Source organism: Cardiocondyla obscurior, linkage group LG03 (assembly GCF_019399895.1).
Source record: "Cardiocondyla obscurior isolate alpha-2009 linkage group LG03, Cobs3.1, whole genome shotgun sequence".
Taxonomy (NCBI): domain Eukaryota; kingdom Metazoa; phylum Arthropoda; class Insecta; order Hymenoptera; family Formicidae; genus Cardiocondyla; species Cardiocondyla obscurior.
In genome coordinates, this window is record NC_091866.1 from 9,282,727 (window position 1) to 9,304,993 (window position 22,267).

The window sequence follows — 22,267 nt, forward strand, 5'->3', positions numbered from 1 at the left end:
TGGCGCGTAACTGTCATACGTTTCGCGAGCGTCCCGATCGCTTTTCATTTCTCGGCTCTCTTCAGAATTTCATCACCTCGTATCCACGTGCGATCGAGCGTCCAGGTTTTATGAGATTCTGCCCACTTGCGAGTAATATAATAAATATTACCCTTTATTGCTTGAGCGAAATCCAGAGCGGTAAACACTCAATAACACGATATATTATCTGATAAATCCGCCGAGGAGTATCGCGCGCAAATAAAAAAATATAGCAATAAAAATCAATTAATTAAAAAGCAGTTATACATATATTTAGTATACGGTTTTCTTTTACGATCGATTTCTTTTACGTTTTCAGGGGTTTATACCTCGCGGGAACATTTACACGATCACGAAATCGTAATACCACGGAAAGTAAATCACCGAGGCGACTTCATCTCGGAAAATGTTACGCATCATCATCACGAAGACGGACCGGCCGTTCATTATCGAGTGCCAGTGGCCGGTAACGAGTACCACCTCGAGCTGACGGCGGTCGACAACTTCATCGGCCGTGCGATGGTGGTGGAAAGACGGAAGCGAGACTTGCACGTTCGCAACCCGGTGAAAAGTCATGGTAGCAAATGTCATTATCGAGGATTCATTAAGGGCCATCGGAATTCCCGTGTCGCCCTGTCCGCCTGCGACGGTCTGGTGAGTTACACTTTCGATTTTCCGATAGGTCACATTTATACAAACCGATATATTCGCCTCGCGTTCGCAAACGATAAATTTTTTTAATTTGAAGAGAGTACTCTAACGTGACTTTTTTGTCTATTTTGTCTTATAATAAAATCATAATTTATTTTATTAATTATTTAATGCAAAAAAGAAGGAATAATAAGACATTATGTGTACCCTTTTTTTTTTTTTTACACACGTTTCGAACTTCTTATTTGCAAACGAAAGTCGATTATGTCGTAGATCTCGCGTATATCAATTTGCACGTTGGTACGATGTCGAATCGCATTAGAAGCTGAACGAGGCAAGCAAGGTCTGGCGTGATATAACGTGGCAAGCACGATTGAATTGTCAGGTGTAATTTGCAGACAGAAATCAGGCTCCCTGTTGCTCCCGGCGCATTAATAAGGTACCCGTCGCAATTTCGAGTCGCGTGAAGAGTATAATGAGAGATAAAATCTATACCGCTAATGACTGTCAATACATTTAATCGTTTGGTATGCCAGAAACGAGAATCGACCGCGAGGTTTCTGCCGATTAAATTACAAATTATTCGACACGCGAGTCGCAATCAAGATCATGTATCTATCCGCTCGGTTATACTCGCGTTAACGACCGGACATGAAGTTTCAATCGGCACGATAAAATTCTTCTGTCTCTGAAAGAGAATATCACGCGTTCGCAGAACCGTAAGTGAGCGACAGCTGATATATCAAGCAAATCAGCTCGCGTTATTTTACTTACAAACGATCGCGACGTATCTCGCTCTCAAGATCCCACGGTAAATATGCTTTAGCTCGTTAGGTCTTTTCACTACGTTCTCTACGGCGATTCTAAATCAATCATATTATACGCGCCTGTCTCTCTCTCTTTTTCTTTTCCTCTGCTCTTTCTCTCGTTTCTCAACAGCGAGTTTACAACGAGCTACAATTGAAAGATAATAGACGGGGAGGAGAGAATAAAAAAAAAAGAAAAAAAATTAAAATGCAAATTTGTCCGCAACGGCTTGACTGATAATATAACGTTGTCATTTCTTTCTCTGCTTTTTAAAAATTAGTTACGTCGTTAACTCGATTAATTGATAGGTCTGGCCGACAGCTCATGGCCAGCGACTCGCGCCCGATTTGAACGAAATCGGGTCGTATGGCTTGACTGTGGCGTACGAGCCAATTTTTCAAGGGTGATTTATCGCGTATCTGAAATGCACTTCTTTTGTCAATGTCGCGACGAAGTGAACCGGAACTATCGGAATGAGAATTCAATTGGACAAGAGCTCTCTCGTGGTAAACGTGTTTTCAAAAAGCGTTCTCCAGTAGTGTCATTTACATTATTGGCATGCCGGCTTTGACGGAAATCAATGAATTATACGACGCATCCGAATGTATAATGCGTAATGCAAATACCTGGTGGAGTATCAGTATTCTCTAATTTAAATTTATTAAATAAAGCGATAATTCAAAATTTATTTAGGGCTCGAATTAAATTTCTATTTTATTTATAGTTCTTTCGCTTCTACGTCGCATTTTAAGCGAAATGTACGTATATTGTATGTAATGCACGCTTCTGAAATACTTGAGCGAAATAGAGGCCGGGCGCCAAATGTAACAAAGATTATGCCGCGGAAAGTTGAAAATTTTCCGGCGCAAAGCTCGGCACAAAATAACGCGCGATCTCTCTCGTCGGGCTGCCGCCGCCGCAGCCTCTTTATCAACATCCTCGGCTGAAATTTATGTGTATTAGTCTACGCGCTGTAACTGCAAACCGCCGCGCGAGCCACAAGAAGAGAAAACACTCGCGGAGTTTCCTGTGCATAAAATCGCGGTAAAGGGCGAACGGAGGAATGCGAAGATGGGGTAAAAAAAGAGGAGCGTCAGCACAATGCGTGGCGGAACGAGGTACGTGTAAGGGCCTGCGAGCATGCATCATCGCAATTTGCTCATAGCTTCCAGATAATGATTTAATTTGCCGCGATATGGCAGATTTATGACGACGAGCCTGGTCAGGGTTCACGAAATGCATACGTGCATAATAAACCGCGCGCGCGCGCGCACAAAGTAAAGCTGCCCGACATTAGTCCTGAGTGTCTCATCGACCGAAGCGCGGACCTATTGGCGCAGCTCCGTCCTTATGGACGCCCGGTTCTCACGCAATACCGTATAATTGCTCAATTTTCTCCGGGTGCCTCGTGAAACTGCAACGAATAGCCGCAGTAATCGACCCCACGGGTGTATATTATAGAGACACGAAATTTCGCGAAATCGTGGCGCCTCGTAACGGCGCCATGGCACGGGCCTAGACAAGAGATACGGATATAGACAAGGTATTTCTGCAGCCCCGAGGGTATCACGGTAAATCCGCTTTTCTACGTCGAGAAGCGACGGAAGTGCGCGCGTCGGAGAAATTAACTCGGATTTTCTCCGTTTAAAAGATAAAGATTCGCGGCGGTACGTGCATTCTCCAGCGCACGGCTAAATACTAAATACGACGAAACAAGAAATTCTGCGCGTAATAACAGACAAATCTCCGTGTAATAACAAACGGTCTGATTGTCGTCGACTGGGCGGAACTGGGCTGGCTTCACCGCGCTAGCTACTTGATATTTTACACGCGCAACACTGTTTACCCGCGGTCCTGTTTACCGCGAGCAGTGTACGTACACCTTTCACGGGTAATATTCGTTTTTATTGAGCCATAAAATCCACGGCACAGAGGCACGCGAGTATGCCCCCGAGAAGAGATGGTTTCGACGCGTAACCGCTATAAAACTCGAGCCTACTCGTGCCACTCACGTTCGACTTTTACGCGGAGCTTAAGACCCTATTTAGCGACGGATCATATAAGCTGCATTGACTTAAATCCAGGATTAAACGTCCTTTAAATTTTCATAGTGACTAAGCAACTTCACCTTGCGAGCGCAAAGTATTACGGATAAGATAACTTCGTCCCCGGTTAGAATATAAAATTAATACGTTGCGAGAACGACTGAATAATATTACATACTTTATAATTCAGGGGGAAAGAAAAAATAAAAATTTTGTTATTACTTTTCAAATTTAAAGATCTTATAACAAATATAAGAATTAATAAAATGTAAATTGCAAATTAAGATAAATCTTTCGATACGGTGTAAAAGATCAATCCTACACTCGTATGATTATTATACTATATCGTTGGATTATTATACTATAAATGACACGAATCGTTATAGTGTAACAGATAAATGCAAAAATAATTATCTTATCGTTTTGCCGACGGAACATGCGATATCTATCGACGCGATACCGTAAGCAATCGTCGTAATTGCCGATGATCTACTCGGAATACCGTGTCACCTGCTTCACAGATCTCCACGAATTTGCGCGCAGTGTAAACGAAGCAATCGCCTCGCGCGGCACTATATCGTTACAACTGTGCGCGTATACACACGTATTCGAGAAGCCAAACGTAATTGGCGTCGATACATAATGTTCGGTAATCCCAGGCTTGCCCGATAATGGCCTTATCCCCCTGGGTCAATCCTCCGGTGCCACCTCCATTGTGGCGACATAACGTTGAATTAGAATTGAATCTAACTATATGATCCTTTTCGCGATGCCAAACATTGATTACGCACCGAAGTCAAATCAGATAATTTTAAATCGCATTATATCATTTATCTCTAATAATATAAAACAATAAACAATGCGCTTCTGTTTCGATAATTAATCGTTAAAAATAATTTTTTTTATTTTTTAATTTTTTTTTTTAACTAGTCTTTATACCGCTACTTTGTTTGCTACAGATAAAAGCATTCTCTCACAGTTAACTGTTATAGCAAGGTACAATTTTATTGTTTTACATTACCATTGTTAATGAAAACGGGGTTCGAAATTTTATTTAAGTTCACGGCAAGTTTAAAATTCACCATCTAACACCCACGATATCTGCGGCGCAATCGCTCTCGCCGTATCTCGCCTACTATGTTACCGTTGCCACCGTAGGGAGCAAAACGTGTATCGTAATTAATTTTATCTTCCGCTCGGGCGATCTTTTACCGCGATCACGAGCGAATGTCACCGCGGTCTTGATAAGCCTCGCCCCGGCAATACGCTCGCGGGCCGCTTAAATCGTTTTCCGCACGGAAATTTTATCAGGCTACGGCCAAGCTTTCTTTTCTGACGACGGACGAGGGATTTCCGGTTCGCGGGACAAACGCGACGGGCTTTACCCTTCAAAAAGCGGATTCTTTAGTCCGCTTATCTACTCAGGCGCTCGAGGCACACCATAGGCGCGGGAACGCGAGCCGGTATCATCGGGCGCGGGTATCAAGGATACTATATCGGGACGTGTCTATTAAATTTCCAAGAACGATCGCGGGAACCGATAGGTTCCAGTCACGGGGACTGTAAAATGCACCGCAGGCATGCATCTTGTCGCGTGATTCTTCTTCAACGAACGGCACTTACGTATAAGTCATTATTCCACTTAGAAGGAAGCGATCGTACCTTGCGTAATTAGCACCATTACAAATCGCCATATCGTAAATGGACGCAATAATGGCGTCGCGTTTTGTATCTCGATTAATCGCGAAAGACTCGTGATTGCTATCGCCGCTCGATCTTATGCAAATTTACAGATATTAAAATTAAATGTATCATTAACTCGAGAGAGATCACTATCGTATCTCGTTATCGCATTACTACTTTATTATAAGTTCTTTAGCAGGTTATATATTCTCGTATTTTCAATATATATAAAAAATTCTCTTTACAAAAATTAATGATATTAAATAAAACCGTAAATTTTAAAAAATTCGTTTAAAAGAAAAGACATCAGTCTATTTTTGATTCCGCAAAAATGAATGTCGGCCTAATCTTTATTATACTTTGTTAATATTATGTTACTTTCTGTTATTTTTATTAATTTGTAATTTATAATTATTTATTTATAATTTTTTAAAAATAATTTTATTTATAATTATTATTTATATTGCATAAAATATATTTTCTCTAAAAGCATGCATTGCGAAAAAACAATGACTCACCGATTTGATGCGCAGCGGCGGAGTTACTGCAAGGCAGCTACTTAATTGCAGATAAGTCTGTAAAAAAAATAAAATATTAATTGTAGAGAGACATATAAAAACTTTCATTATTACAAAAAATTTTATTCTCTTTTAATTAATTATTCAATTCAACAATATAATAAAAAATTAAGTTATTTATTGACAAAATAAAATTTTAATAAATTAAATATTTCTAAACACATTAAGTTTCTTTTTTTTTTATTGATTATTAAAGTTTTTATTCTAATTCTTATTGAAATGATAAAGATATTCAAATATAAATGTAACAAAAATTTATTTAAAAGCTATTAAAAAATGATACTCACCGAAATGTTGCCCCGCCGAAGCATGATGCCATTTCCTAGGCCTCCTCCTCCTCTCAGATTCGGATGTAGCTTTCTTCTGTGCACGAGTCACTCGCGAAACCGCGCCCGTGAATTTACAACTCGCGAATAAAAAAAAAACCACTGATACACTAAGTCCTCTTTTGCATGTTCTCGTATCGACTCTCGCGTTTATGAAAACCGAATAACAAAATTATATCGCGCGATTACTCATGAGAAACTTCTGCAACGACTGACAAATCGGCTACGATTCATATACTCATTAATTTCGACGGTACGTTAATTTTATTCTTCTCTGGATCTGAATTCTGAAACAGAAAAAGTTTTGCTTCGTTAATAAAAAATTAAACATTAACATACAATAAAAATATAAGAATAAAATAAGAAGTATATTCATTAATAAATTAATAAGAGTACAAGGTAGGTACAATTGTTTTTCGGCGCGCGGAAAGGTCGCGTTAGCAGCGTCGACGCGTCGTAGTCCGGTCATCGTACGCTAAGCGGTCGCAAAACACCGCGCGCGCGAGTCCTACACGCCGTCGAGATTGTCGTAGGTCGTATTTTAAAGGGTACCTTCTTGAAAGTAGGTCAACGCCTCAGCCGCGTGGCCGGCCGGCTGTGGAGTAAGCTGGCTGGTGCGTGGGGATGGCGTGATCACCGCGTACGCGCGCGTCACGTACGCCGTCTATGAGGCCCGTACGCTGCTCGCGCCACCGTCTGCTCGTCGCTTGCCCGCTACGAGCCTAAAGCGCGTTGCACAAAGAAGTTTCCACCGATAATTACGGCAAGCCGGTCACTTGATCGAAGAAGACTAAATTAAATCGATCGTTCTTAAGTCAACAGAATTGCCCGAGAGAACCCGAACATAATGAGCTAGTATATGGAATATTACTTACAAAATCTGTTTGCAAATGCTCTTCAACGAAGGAACATTCGTCCTAAAAGGCAACTCGCACCGGGCTAAGCTTTCGTTCAACGAATAGCAAGTATTATTTCCGAGTCGGACGGTGTGTTCGCTGCCTGCGTGTTGTTAGCTCGACCGCTGGAGAAGGACAAGAGAGGGGACACCGGCGGCAGCTCGCGCTCGGCATCCGCTACTCCCACTCCGCCGCCCCAATCTTCGTTTCTCTCATTCTCTCTTTCTTCTACTCGGTTTCAAGCGCTACGCGCTGTAAAATAATTTATATGCCGAGTACTGTTATACATATATTCAATATAAACTTTAATGTATCGATACGAACTTTACGTAATTAAGCTTATAGGTATAAAATTTTTTTAATACTTTACATGAAGTATTGGCTTCATAAATGGTCTTCGCGAGAGGAACGCTGATCGTTGAGGCTGATATAAATGATTTCGCGTCAGCTGATATTCTTATCCATTAAATAGAAATACTTTTCGACCGCGCGGAGCTCCGTTAATTGCGTATTGTCGCCTCATGCGAGATCGCGTACGCCGCGTCTTTGTCGTATCTCACACCTGCGTACGTTAAAGCGATGTATTAGGATTTATTCGCGGTTCGCTGCGTTTGCCGATCGCCGTACGTTCTCAAGCTACCGAATATAGTACCTGCGCTCGGTGAGGAACTCCAAGCCCGGCACGATGAGCGAATCTTATCTGCGACGTGCTAATGTAGGAATCGTTCGACGACCGTTGCGAAAGGGCCAGCAGCCATCATTCTTTTGAGAGAGCGTCGGTATGAAGTTGCCGCGGAGGGTATCCGTCAATCATGATGGCTGCTCCCATAAGCGCTCGAACGCGCGGGGTTCAATTTAAAGGGAAGCACACCGCCAGCGGTTTTTAATTGTATAACGTCGCGGGAAAAATCGTGAAGATCGCGCTAAAACGAGAGCAATGAAAATAATAGCGATAGAATGCAAATGGTATAGAAGCGCGGCCGATTCTCGGTCTTGTTTATGTCATGTAAAATATGTACGTATATATATTATTAAAAATTATTAACTGTTAGTATTTTTAATGTAGAAAAAGTAAAAATAAATGACGCGTGCAATTTAAAGTCTAATACATTTAATATTGACCAAAAAAGAATTTTTTTTTATAATATAATAATACCAATTCCCGATCATTTATAAAATAATAAAATGAATAAACACCAAATTGTATTAAGACACAATCGTGTTACTCGCTAATACACGGTCGGTCTCGCTACATCTTGGTCTCACTACCGTGCCTCTTGATAACCAGTTAAAAATTCATCTTTAATCGTGCTGACATTTAATAAATTAAATAAAAGAAGAAATTAAATAAATCTTTTTCTATCTCTGCAATTAAATTTAAATTAAAAAATAACAGCGTACGGAATTTATAATTTTGAGTAATTATGTTAAAATGTTAATTTTCATCGAATAAGGTTTATACATTTAAAAATTCTTCCAGGACGTGTTTCTGATGCAAATATTCCGCGCCGTGCTCGCATGAATCTCGTGATCGATCGGCGATGTCAATGTTATCTATTCGGAAACGTTTTCGGGTAATGAGCAAATATCTTCCGCTCGTTGCACAAAATAAATCGCGGCGCGCACCGCTGGCATTCCCGGGCACTCCATCAATTCCGCTTTTCCACGCTTTCCACTCCCGCCAATTCCCAAGTTGTAGCTGTATAAAAAAAAAAAGGGGGAGCCGTTGAAAATAATTGTTATTGCGAGGCGCGGTGCGACAGCCGGCGGCAAGAAATATCGGCTCCTACCGCACATTACTCACGATCCGCTGAGACCGAGTTTGAAACAACTCCTTGAAGACTGTCCCGATGAATTATTCCGCGGTTACCCAGAAGCGTCCCAATGGACGAGGAATTGAAATACAAGCGGTATCGCGAAAACATTACAAACTCCGTCTTCGGCGACGGTGATTTCCGTTCGAATTTATCAACTCGCGGGCGCGGCATCAAATATAATTGGAGCTGTGTCTCCGACGAAAAAGTAGTATCAATTTTTGCAGGCAAGCTGAATTATTTCCGTCGACTCCGTTGTTGTTGCGAAAAGATATATTTGAGCCAATTTCGCTTACAAATAATGTTTTATCGCTAGCACAGTGAGATATCCTTGCAATAACGGATTGCCACCCGTTACCGCATTTGGCAAGACGGTTACTATATCAGCAACAGTAACAGCTATCGTGTCAATAATTCGTGCGGCGGTATAATATATCGTCGTCATATATCTTCTTTACAGTCGACATAGACGCAACATGTGCACCGTGAGTAAACGATCAATGTGGTTTTCTCATTATCGGCGTCGCGCTTTAATTTAACATCTCGCTGCCTCCCGAAAATATGTATATATCGGTTTATCGAATAAACCCCGCTGAGATTGAATCATCGCCTCATCAGGCCAACACAGTTTTCTCTCCGTTCGTCATTCTATCGCTATTAATACCGGCAATTAATGCATATATGTACCCGCCGGAGCCGATGGCAATCAGCACACCTAGTCGATTTATCATCAACCCCCGTCAGCTAAAGGCGTCAGTGCTCTACGAAAAGGTAAAATATCGCGCCGGCTAGTCGCGGTGCGTAGAAGTGAAAACCTGGCACAAAAGAGGGCCGTAATAAATCAATAGGTCAATTAATTCCGCTTTCGCAACAAAGAACGATTTGTCACCGCGCGGGTCCACGGGCAGGAAAAAAAAAAAAGAAAAAGAAAAAAAGGAAAAAAGAGAATGATCGTTATTGCGGCGCCAATGACAGCCGCGACTGCGGGAGATATCGGTTTTCGCGCGGCATTATTCACTATATGTATATGCAAACAGGCCCCGCCGTCGTTCAGTGAATACAATCCGAGAGGCCGCCGGCCGTTTTCTCGCGCGCCCGCGCGAATACGTTCTGTAGTATGGAAAATTGAAATATGATTGGTGCTCCGGTAAAAGAATCATGGCCGCGAGAGAGCTCGACATAATGCGCAATACCGTAAACCGCGGCAAATATTTACGACCACGTCTCTCCCCCGGTAGCGAAAGGCTAGGAGGCGTGAATATGGCCTGCACCGCGCGAGCATATGCGGGCGCGATTCGAATCAATGTGCTTCTCCAGTAGGGGAACAGGTTCCAGGCTCTATGAGCGCCGCGTACGAGGCACGTATACGCGGTTAACATATAATTACTGGTAATAGGTAATCAACGGCGAGATCCGCTCCTCCGTTCAATTAATGCATATCTATTTCGTCGGATCTAAACGGGACGATGGGTGGCCTCTTATTACTTTCGGCAATTAGGGTTTAATGGGCCACTCGTTTTTATGTCTCTTAGACGTGCCGAGAGGAGAGGAGGGGGAAAAATGATAAAGCGATTAAGGTCGCGGGCGTTTTATTACGCGACGGCGTATATATTCCGCAATATCTGCGGATAACATCGCGTAGACTCGAGAAGCACCCCGTGCAAAGGCCCGGTAAGAAGCTCGATCTCGTGATAAATGACGCGATCACTTCGAGAGCCCGTTTTCTGAATACACGCGAGCCGAGCGGACTTCCGGTATAATGGAACTCAACTTCGCTCCAATATCGCCTGTCGATCGCAGCGTCTTTCAAAATGCGACAAGAAAGGACCTCGATACACCGAATAGCGCAAAATATTCCGGTCAATTCCCTTTTTGTCGACGTTTGCGGTTATTGAGATCGTCCGACCGACGATTCAGCGATCGGCTAATTCGTTGCTATTCATACCTCTCCAATTAACGCGGCCGCGCGGCGAGTGTTCGAGCCTGCTCGAACTCGCCAAGTTTCGCCAAAGTGCATCATAACCGTTAGGAACTGGGTGTTTATTGACGTTGTAATCGTCGGGCGCGGGCGCCTTTTTTATAGCCGGCATCTCCCGTCTACCATGAAAAACGAACCAGAACCGACGCACGTACACACGCGCGGGGTATCCATCGTTATACACCACCTACACGTAAAACCCGGCGCGACTATTCTAATGACGATATAAATCACCTTTTCCCGCCGCAGGAAGCATTTATCGTTATCGGGGAAGATTCGTGGTCTTTCTCCCTCCGGCTGAATTCTTTTTCTTATCCCCCGGACGTCCAGTTTCATCCTCAACGTGTCGAAGGCGCGCGGATATTCCGTCTCGACTCTCGGATGGTCTGGAAAATCCGTTATCTCGCTCACCGCGATGAACTGTCGGATCTACGCGGGATTGCAATAACGGGCGAGCATTACTTCGTGCCACCCAGTTCGCACGTAGCGCCGGATAATTCTGCAGAAGCCGTCGGAGTCGCATATCTCGGGGAGATTAATCGCGCGTTATCCGCGCCGTCATCTCCGTCGCATTTCTCATAAAACGTCAATCGTCGGCCGCGGCTATTTACACGTGTAAACTGTTGCGCCTATTACGCCCGAGAATTTTCGCCGCGTGAAATGCAGCGAGAACAAGAGAGTCACAAAAAGCGGAACGTAAACGAAAAGCTTTGCCTCCACGTTGACGAGAACCTTCCTCGCGATTCCGCTAATCTCGCGAGTCTCCACCTTGGAACAGATTCTTACGCGTCTCCTGCGCATTCGATTAGATAAAGATAACTCCGCCGGATACAAAGTCTGATGTCATTGACAATCGCCCGCATAATTATCGTGCGCGTAACTCGTTACATGGTCGTAATGCGGCGACGGCGATTGACATTTACAATAATTTATTGGCGCATTATTAAATTCCCCGGCGCGGCAGAAGAGCACAATCCCGGTGCTAACAAGGCGCACATTGAGCAAGCCACCGCGTACAACAGCGTCGTTTATGCGGAATCATTTGAATTTCTGGAACCGATATACCAAAAGCCCGGGGATCCTATGAAGCGATACACTTTCCCGAATTAATTGCTATTTACGAAACAAACTCGAATGCTCGGGACGTGGCGCGAGCGAATAAATTAACGGGGATGGCGTATAATTGAATTGAATTTCTGTCATAATGCGAGCTCGTGATCTGTATACATTAGACACGCAACGTGGCACCTAAAAGGAACATTCAGATTCGGCGGCGTGAAAACTCATAATTAAATTGTTACCGATTTTTGTACATTCGCTGACAATAAAAAATCTTTTTCGACGAGTACCAACAACAATTATTGATATCGTAATTAGTATATCATAAAGTGAACAAATCTCGCATGTACACGAAATTCCATGAATTAATAACACAAAACCCTCGCTGTGATGTTTGATAATATAAAAAGGGAATTTTCAAACAGGCAACTTTTGCTGTTCAATTAATCGCGATCAAAAAATATTTTTAATTGCGTAACTTACTTTAGTGATTAAATCAATAAAAAATCTCTCTCTTTCTCTTTCTTTCTCTCTTCGCAGCGTGCGCGCTTTTTTACATTATTCTGTTTATTTTATTTTATTTTATTTTATTACATTTACAGTTTGGAATTATGCATCGCAGTGAAATAATTAACAGCAATACCACAAGTTCTAGTTAACATCGCGGCATTTGATACCGAGGGTCAAGCATTCTCACGAATTCCGATAATTAATTTCCCTCGGCGATCAGCGCGGTAACGCGATAATCAACGAATCTCCGTAACGGCGGCAGATCGTATCGGCTCTGCCAACCAAGGCAAACCTAATCGTCTTTTACGGTTGTCAGCGGTCGGCCAGGCCGCGCGACAAGCGCAATGGACATTCACGTGTGCCCAACAATCGCCATCGGGGGGAGCCAATACGCGCCTAGACGTCGGTACAGATATGCGTCGTAAAAGCCTGGCCGTGTAGGCCTCGTGGACCGCTAAACATGGGCGTCGACGTGTCTCGGTGTTGCGACCGCCCATCGGTATTTCTCGTTGGTCGTTCAATAATAATTTATACATACACGCGGCGGCGAATGTTCAGTTTCCAGGGTAAAATCGCCTTAACGATCGCCGAGCCGGGCGACGAAGCAAAAGTGTGCAACACGGTACCGCCACGTTGACCGACCGGCATGCTTTCGCGGCCGCGATTGACGGTCTCGCGCGATTTTATGCTAATCAAGCTCGCCTTGTTGCGTTCGCGGGAAACTGCGGCCGCGCGTTGACGCGCGTGAACGGGAACTTTTCACGCGGGCACAGATATTTTTTTTTTTTTTCTTTAAGCGAGCGCGACACGGCTACATGCGCTCCTCCTACCCGCGGATCGCTATTTGTGCAATCGTCACGATCGATTGCGTCGGTAGTGCGGGTGTGCGTTGCGCGATTAGCGTACTGGTAATTTAATTGCGCCGACCGGGTCGCGCGTTCGAGTTGTAAGCCAATTAATAATTCAATCGCTCGCGATTCCGTGGTGCGGAGATCAAATGCGCTCCGTGATTTCGTCATATCTTACGTAACGGCAACGCATTAAAAATTGATCGCAATATTTTATACGAAGAATAATCTTTATCGGCTTTAAATGAATCGAAATGTTTCGACTATTATTGGCTTGCTAGCGGCAATTAAAGGTGCAGCAGATGAGAATTTGTGTTGCACACACGTGCGGGATAGAAATTCTACGCCGAGGAGAGCGCGGTTGTAACATAAACTGCTGTAAATCGATCGATATGCGGAATTAATCGAATCCCGCGAATATACATGACGTGTACTGCATATGTTTTCCGTTAGCTCGTACAATACGGGCGAATAAAGTATCATAGACGTACCGCAGTAACTCCCTGGTAACGGTTGTGCAAGTATCGAGATATATTTTAATTGTCAATTAGCTATATTCAACCGAGCTAGCAAATTCTCGTCCAGTATGGTAAACGCGCAATAGAGCGCAGAATTGATCGTTTCTTTTATAGTATATATAAACATGCATGCATCCTGGAGTCTTCAATAACGTCTACGAAAGCATGATTGATCGATTTAATCACGCATCGAAGACGAAAGTTATTTAACCCTATTATTTCATTACGTATGTTAAATTTGATTTGCAAAAGTTTTAATTAAACATATTTTTGTATTACGTAAACGGATTACATTTTTCGAGAATTTTTCCAAAGAGTAACGCGTTGATTTACATGAAGCAGATCAAATGTGGAAAATCCGATAGCGAGCGGAAGTCGCAGTTGCATTTATTAAATTAAATCCGATTGGCGGATATCGGGGAATCGGAGATCTTCTCGACTAAAGGATGAAATATCGCGTGAGTGCAAGTAACATATGCACCATAACTTCCAATTATTTCATTTCGGCTGAGAGCGCGTGGATCGATCTACGGATGTCAGATTTGTCTTTGTCGAGCGTACTCCGTATAATCGGTGAATAAATCCTTCCAAAAAAAAAATCAACGGAAATCATGATTATTAGCCCTTATAAATCTAGAAGAGAGATATATTTCCCATCAAATATACTCAGAAAAGTGAACAGTTACGATTATGTTATCCAGGCCGAATAAGGCAGAATATCTAACTACACGTTCGTTTTCGAGACTTCTTTTGGATCGTAAAGGACAAACAAAATCAATGACGAGATGTCCTACCCGTCGTCGTCGTCAAAGCGGATCGCAGTAAAACAAATCACTCCTTATGTTGCCAATCAAATTTTGTGGGCATGTAACAAAGGTAGAAAGAAAAAAAAAAAATAGTGAGAAGATGAAAGATAGATATATATACATATATATAGCAAAACGAAGGGAACACAATAAAGGGGAAAGAAGATAAAAAGAGAAGGCGAAAACGCCGCGAGGCCCCCATGCCGAGCCAAGTCACGGCCTTCTCTTTCGCTTTGAGATCCTTCGACGACGAGGCCCTGCGTCTTCTTCTTCTTTCTCCTCCTCCTCCCTCTTTCCCTTCCTCTCCTCGCCTTTGTATGTCTGGCGCCGTGATTTTTCACGGTCTGCGTCGAGGGCTAATCGAAATAGTGAGCGCCACCTCAGCTCGACTATATTTAGCTCTTTTACCGCCTCTCTCTCTCTTTCTCTCTTTCATCTTTCTCACTCTACATCGTCGATCGTTTTATTTTGCCGGAGCGCAAAAATACCTGCCTCATGACACCAACGATGATGATATGGCGTTTCGGTGGTACAATGTAAAATAATTTATATTATTAGGTTTTAATATATATGCTGGCTGATACAAGCCCAAATAGAATTTCTCGTAACGTTATATTATTTATGAAATTTTTTTTTCTTTTTTTTCTTTTTTGGTTTTAGCAAGAGAAGTACAATTATGATTTCTGCCCTATCATCATTTTATAAATTGTATATGAAATAATTAATATTAAAGTAATAATTCTGATTATAGACATTTGATATCTTTAACAGATGCTTGTTGAAAAAAATTTTTTTTAACATTTATTTAAAAGATTACTCTACCGTTGCATTTAGATCACGAAAACGCGAATTGAAATATTCATTTAAAGTCGCTCTGCATCTGCTTACGTATCATCTTTCCTTGCTCAAGTAAAAGTATTACATTGTTCCTTTCGGAGAGCTAATCGGGGATATGCAGACGTCATCCCGCCTCGACTTCTAAGCCTTCACCTTCTCTACCTTCAAAACCGTCCTCCTGCCTTCTTTTTATACCGATCGCGCGGACCTTCGAGATACTTGTTCCATGACGCCTGACGCGCCGTCGGAGGTCCAAACTCTAACACCTTCGTAACAAGAAATAGAATAATGCGAACCGATGTTGATCACGGTGCAGATTAGCACGTCCGTGGCTATGTTCCGGCATTAATCACCCATGGTCACTGACAGGTCTCGCCGTTCCCCGTCAGATAGCGATTGATGGTTAAAATAATGAGCGGCAAGTTCCAATAAGCTTTGCATTAACGTCCCTTCTGCTCTCGTGATGTTGAGCGATATCGAGCGGTGTCCTTTCCACGTTACGGTGCTTACACTTTATGGGGAACTAAGCATAATACTCGGCAGCGTACGCTGGTAATAAACCAACTCGGCAGAAACTCAATTTCAAAGTACTTAAGATGAACATACTTATATAATATTAATATTCAGATACGTAGAAGAGAACGAGAGAGAGAGAGAAAGAGAGAGAGAGACGGGAGGGAAAGATGAGATATATCTTTTACTGAATGCGCTCCGCCGCCAAATTCAGTCGCGCTTCGCTTTCATAAGTTCGTTATAATCTCATATATTGCATTAATATTTCCGCATATCGTCGTCGTCGGTAGTACTTGTACAAAACTGCAGAGATACGCCTCCGCGAGTCTCACCATTTCTCGCGCCGTTCCTCCCACGTTAAAGATCGCGATCTGTTTGATTCGAACGTGAAACGTGACTTCTACGCTTAATTAGACGTAGCGATCTGTTGACGATTTGGATGACGTAAATGTTCGAAAATACATACGTCTTGCAAACGACTGCGGTACTGCGACTAATAAAAAAAAAAAAAAAAGAAAAAAATAGAGAGAATTTTAAGTATTATTTGTGTCAAGCTGCTAAAGCGCACCCGTTTGTTATTCGAAATTAATTGGCGGCTGTAAGATAACACGCGCGAAGCTTAAAAATACCCGAGACAGGGGCTCTTGCCCTTACACCGCAAAGGGTTAACAAGCCCTTCAGGATGACGTATGCGCCACTTTCGGACTAAACGGGCCATTCGTATTCGGCATCGCCGGCGCGACGGTCACAACCGAGAGAGGGTGTTTAGGTAACGCGAGACCCGGTTTTGTGTTTCAGGCAGGTATGCTGCACGGCGATCACGGCGAGTTCTGGCTGGAACCAGTCGCCGTGTCCCTGGAAGAAAAACGCGGCACGTCAGGCGACGAGGCGCCGAGTGAAGACTTAGGCGCCGGTGCTCGCACGTCGGTCAACGAGAGCCCAACGGCCGGCCGACCTCACCTCGTCTTCCGGCGCTCGGCCGAGCAGCAGCAGCAGCTCGAGATCGGCGCCGGCGGCCGTACCAAGCGACGCCGCAAAAAGAAGAGAAAGCAGGAGAGAAACTGCGGCACCCGCGGTGAGAACAGACCCCGACACCTTTTTCTTGTTCTTCTTTCGCATTTCGCCCGCGCGCCCTACAACCGCCCGCGTTCCACACCTCTGCTCTCGCCCTTTCTCGCGATATGTAACGCATGTATTATATTTATGTGTCTGCCGTGTATAATGTAATTGGACGCGCCGTGGTTATAGAACGTGGGCGTGTCATCGACGCCTCGTCTATTCTTTATTTTTTGCCGACGATAATATCCGGGGATACACGCGCGGGGAGGAAGGCAGGGTGGGCGAGAGAAAGGGTGTGCAAAACGTTCGACTTCGCGCGCGAGAGAGAGTATTGAAACTCAAAGCGGTATCGCAGAACCGATTCTAACAAACGTTCCCAGCATGACTTTCGGCTACGATAACGACTTCGCAACTTGACGCGTAAAGTTTCCCCCGCACGGGGCGAAACATCTACGCGGAAGCTTCAGCAATCTCAGATTTGAATCGCGATGGCTCAGACGATAATGCGAATCGAGTCGATTTACTAAAATCTAGTACGTTGAGATTTGATCGCCGTATAAATTACGAAATTATCGCCTCGTATAGTCTTCGCTACTTCAGCTTTATACGAGCTAACCCACCCTTCTCTCCGTCGATCCTGCATTTCGACGGATTAAACATGCACGAACGCGTCGATATATGGAGAAGTAAGATCGCTACGGTTGATACGTTCTCTACGGAAAGCGTACTACCTACGAGAGAATAATCCCGTTTACTGCAAACCTGTAATTAACTACAATGAATATCCATTTCGGCAAGTCGGCCGAACTATCGGGCGGAATAAATAAAATCTTAATTGCAGACTTACGATCTGCCAATTTACGTAAATCAACCGCGGCGTTAAAACGCTTTACAACAGCGGCACGTACCACGGCTATTTTCTCGGCCGGACAATTAACGGAGCTCCGCGAGTATTCGCGCGGTTCTAGCAGGGAGAAATTTATAATTGTTAGAGTCACGGGTATATACGGTTAGAAGCGCAGCCACTACGAAAGGGATATTAGCTACTACATTGATCGTGACAGCACGTGAAATATCCGACAGAACCGCGTCGATTGACAGAGACGCGGCTCGAATGGCAAACTCAACCAGGCCTCGTGCAAGTTCAAGGCCGCGGGCGGAGGAAACATCATCAAGCGAAACGATGGCATCGTTCCAAAAGATCGATCAGCACGCCGCGCCACGTCGAGGCCCTTGTCGTCGCTGACACGACGATGATGGCCTTTCACCAGGACGGCGACGTGGAGACCTATCTCCTGACGATTATGAACATGGTGTCCGCGCTCTACCTCGACCCGACCATTGGCAATTTCATCAACATCGTGGTGGTCAGAATTATCCTCGTCGAAGAGGAAGACGCGGAGGTATATTTACGGCTTGAAAAACGTTTCCAGATTATTTGCGCGATAAACACGCGGCGGTATGCACGATTGGCTATTTCTAGAAAACGATTATACGAGACGAACCGTTTTCTATCGCAGCAAGGACTGGACATCACGGTGAACGCGGACAAGACCTTGTATAATTTCTGCAAATGGCAGCAGAAGCTAAATCCGAACGACGACTCGCACCCGAACCACCACGATGTGGCGATTCTCGTGACGAGGGAGGATATTTGCTCGCGCGCGAACACCCCTTGCAGCACGCTGGGAGTGGCGCACGTTGCAGGTATGTGTCAGCCGGATCGCAGCTGCAGCGTCAACGAGGATAATGGGATCACGTTGGCTCATACTATCACGCACGAATTGGGGCATAAGTAAGCAAAATCAATCACTCGAATAGAAGACTTCTATTACCGAACCAAATACAGAAAAGAAATGTTTACGCGCCGTAACGTTGAACGTTTTACCGCATGTTCTCTTTAGCTTCGGCATGTACCACGACACGGAAAAAATCGGCTGCAGTAAACGCGAAGGCGACACCCTGCACGTGATGACGCCGAGTTTTGAAGTGGACGCGATCGGAGTGGCGTGGTCTCGATGCTCGAGAAGGGACATCACGAATTTTTTAGAGTAAATAACAAAAATTTAATAACAATAAATTTTGTTAATAATTCGGAATAATCGCAGCATCCTTATTTTCTGCCTGACATTAATGTATGGTACAAGTGCACGGTGGTATATACGGATTCTCGAATTTCAGCCAAGGTAAAGGCGATTGCTTGGAAGACGAACCGGCGGGTAATGATTACGCGTATCCGGATTTACCACCCGGCGCGATGTATAACGCCGAGCACCAATGCAGACTGCAGTTTGGCGTGAGAGAAGCTTTCGTTTGCTCCCCTTTACAGGAGGTAAAGAAAGAGAAGAGTAAACGGCAAATTTATATCAAGACGGGCTCAATTTGATTTAAATGATTATGACATTTATGATTATAGATCTGTTCGAAACTGTGGTGCATCGTGGACGGTTCCTGCACCACTATGCTGCATCCAGCTGCGCCAGGAACACATTGTGGAAAACACATGGTACAGAATTTTTTCTCAAAATATTAAATAAAAAAAAAAAAAATAAAATAAAACGCATGCTATTAATTTTTATTCAATTTTAAGTACGGGAGATTTTTTAAAATATCGCGAAGATGTTTAATGTTCTCTAACGATTTGCGTCGCTTTTCGCGTAGTGGTGTCAAAATCAAGAATGCGTGCCCATCGTCGACCGACCGCGGCAAATCGACGGAGGTTGGGGTGAATGGGGATCGTGGAGCGAGTGCTCGAGAACTTGCGGCGCCGGGGTCTCAATTGTCGAGAGGAAGTGCGATCATCCGGAACCCGCGCATGGCGGAAAGTTCTGCATAGGCGAGAGGCGCCGCTACAAAATCTGCAACACGCAAGCCTGTCCGGAAGGTATGCCGAGCTTCCGCGCTGCGCAATGCAGCAGCTACGATGGCAAAGAGTACAAGGGAAAGAACTATACCTGGCTGCCGTATTTCGACCAGAGTAAGTGAAATTTTAAAAGGTGCTGCGCGCCGCGTAAAATTCCTCTCGCGTATGTAATTTCCGTAGCTTTTTTTTTTTCCAAAATTGCATGCGTTAATAATTCAGCAATTTAAACACTAATTGCAACGCGAGATTTGATTTGCATCGTCCTATTTAGCGGAACCTTGCGAGCTTTATTGCACCGATACAGATGAAAGCGTAATCGTACCTTGGGGAGAAGCCGCTCTCGACGGTACTCCGTGCAACGTTGGTACCAGGGACATGTGCATCGCCGGTATATGCAGGGTTAGTGTTTTTCTTTTTAAAAAAAAAAACAAAAAAAAAACAAATTAAACTTTAAGAGTTTAAAGTTTAATTTGTATTAAAAATAACCTTGATTTTTAATACGAAATTTTTTAAGATTTAAATGACTAATTTTTAGAAAGTCGGCTGCGACTGGATGGTGGATTCTGACGCTACGGAAGATCGCTGCGGTATTTGTCATGGTGACGGTACTCAATGCGAAACTACCAGTGGGGTTTACGACAAAAACGATGGTCCCGGGTACAGAGAAGTCGTTATCATACCATCCGGCTCTCGAAATATTAAAATCGAGGAGGTCGGCAATAGCAAGAATTACATCGGTATCGGAGTACCAAAGTCTGACAAGTATTTCCTGAATGGAAAACGGTGCGTATATTTCAGTTCGCAAAAATTGTAAAATTGTGAAACGATGCGAATGATTAATTTTAATCTAAAAAAATCTCGACTGTTCAAATTAAATAAACTGTTATTTTTCATAAGAAACATTTCCGTAAAATACTAACATAACCGAACTTTTAAATTGAGATTCTGATTGGACAGGCAGATCACCTTAGCGGGCGAATACGAAGTCGCGGGTACGCCAGCTTTGTACGAACGTGAAAGAGACCGAGAAAAGATCAGAATTCCTGGACCTATTAAGGAAGACATCGCGGTCTACGTGAGTACATTCTCGCCGTGCAAATTCTATATGAAATTTCCTATTTACTTCTGTAATTGCATTTTAATTTTATATACAATTAGTCAATCGATCAACTTTAATAAATTTGATTTTTTATTTCAACACTATTTATCTTTACCGTTTCAGTTAATTTACAGAGGTCAGTATCGCAACTTCGGGCTACGCTACGAATATACGGTGCCGAAAAAAGAGCCTGATCGTGCCCCAGAGTATTCGTGGGTATCCTCCGACTGGACCCTCTGCACAGTTACTTGTGGCGGCGGCACTCAAACTTCGCACGCGGTCTGTCACGAAAGAAAAAGTGGTGTCGTCGAGGACCACTTTTGCGACGGCATAGAAAAGCCAGAGCCAAAGTCCCGCGAATGCAATTCGAATCCGTGCCCCGCTAGGTAAGCCAACTCCGAATCCGATAAAGCGATTGTAACAAACTTCGCGAAATACCATTGCCACGTAAACGGAAATACATTCAAAGCGGTTGGAATTCTGAACTTTATTCGATTTTCGATTACGATTTTTTATGCATTCTTTCAGTTTACGATTCCAACTATCGGCTTCTCATTCGCGTAACAAATTATTAAAGACCCCGAAGAGACGTGAGGCAACAAAAATGTCAAAGAGATTTTATTCAAAATTTATTTTAAAGGACTTCGCGTTTTTCTAAAAATATTTTTAATATTTTAGGTGGTGGGTTGGCCCGTGGCAAATGTGCCCCGTCACATGCGGCGATAGTGCGCTACGCAAAAGATCGGTGATGTGTGTGTTCTCCGGAGTAGGCACCGATCGATCGGATTTGGCTCTGCCCGATCGCGACTGCGACAAGCATGTGCGGCCCGAAGAAATGGAGCCGTGCCCTGATCTACCGCCGTGCGGGCCTACCTCGGAGACACCATTGATCGTATACGCCGACAACAAGGACTTGTCGTTCTACAATATCAGCCTGAATGAGCAAGACAGTATTACGATAGTCGATGGTCTCACCACCGAAGAGCCAGAAATTCTCGAATTCGACAATGTCGTCGACGAAAGCCCGGACAATCCTATGTACAACACCAAGTCAAAGTGGATAGTATCGAAATGGAGTCATTGTTCGAACAGTAAGAGGAGCAGAAAGGTCACCTGCTCCGTACCGGGTGATTGTAATCCAAATAACAAGCCGCCCACTATCGAGGACTGTTATAGTGGAAAATGGATTACCGGTAATTATCAAGAGATTTTTTTTATGATACAATACTTTTTTCCCCCTTGCAATTTTTCTATCCTGTTCATTCATTAAAATTAAACTAAAAATTTTGTCATTTATTTAATTATAAACTTTTATCGTGTAAGAGAACGTCATAAAAAATATAAAGTATATTTGTC

The 22,267-nt window shown here is 43.6% G+C and overlaps 2 protein-coding genes across 2 annotated transcripts in view; one reads left to right on the top strand and one right to left on the bottom strand.

The window, feature by feature from the left end:
* Tsl (membrane-attack complex domain containing protein torso-like) overlaps positions 1 to 22,267 on the bottom strand; it is a 192,467-nt gene that overhangs the window by 142,348 nt on the left and 27,852 nt on the right. The window contains exons 5-6 of the transcript XR_011547778.1: positions 6,073 to 6,398; positions 5,726 to 5,782 (exon numbers count right to left, since the gene is read on the bottom strand). The gene's annotated coding sequence lies outside the window, so the exon portion shown is untranslated. The remainder of the gene's footprint in view (positions 1 to 5,725; positions 5,783 to 6,072; positions 6,399 to 22,267) is intronic.
* The window catches only part of LOC139113926 (A disintegrin and metalloproteinase with thrombospondin motifs 7), a 35,639-nt gene that overhangs the window by 11,095 nt on the left and 2,277 nt on the right, over positions 1 to 22,267 (top strand). Inside the window, exons 2-14 of the mRNA XM_070675383.1 lie at positions 341 to 675; positions 16,689 to 16,965; positions 18,033 to 18,352; positions 18,470 to 18,744; positions 18,854 to 19,000; positions 19,131 to 19,281; positions 19,366 to 19,455; positions 19,611 to 19,926; positions 20,084 to 20,211; positions 20,348 to 20,595; positions 20,770 to 20,887; positions 21,035 to 21,297; positions 21,590 to 22,104. Coding sequence (XP_070531484.1) covers positions 341 to 675; positions 16,689 to 16,965; positions 18,033 to 18,352; positions 18,470 to 18,744; positions 18,854 to 19,000; positions 19,131 to 19,281; positions 19,366 to 19,455; positions 19,611 to 19,926; positions 20,084 to 20,211; positions 20,348 to 20,595; positions 20,770 to 20,887; positions 21,035 to 21,297; positions 21,590 to 22,104 — 3,183 coding nt within the window. The remainder of the gene's footprint in view (positions 1 to 340; positions 676 to 16,688; positions 16,966 to 18,032; positions 18,353 to 18,469; positions 18,745 to 18,853; positions 19,001 to 19,130; positions 19,282 to 19,365; positions 19,456 to 19,610; positions 19,927 to 20,083; positions 20,212 to 20,347; positions 20,596 to 20,769; positions 20,888 to 21,034; positions 21,298 to 21,589; positions 22,105 to 22,267) is intronic.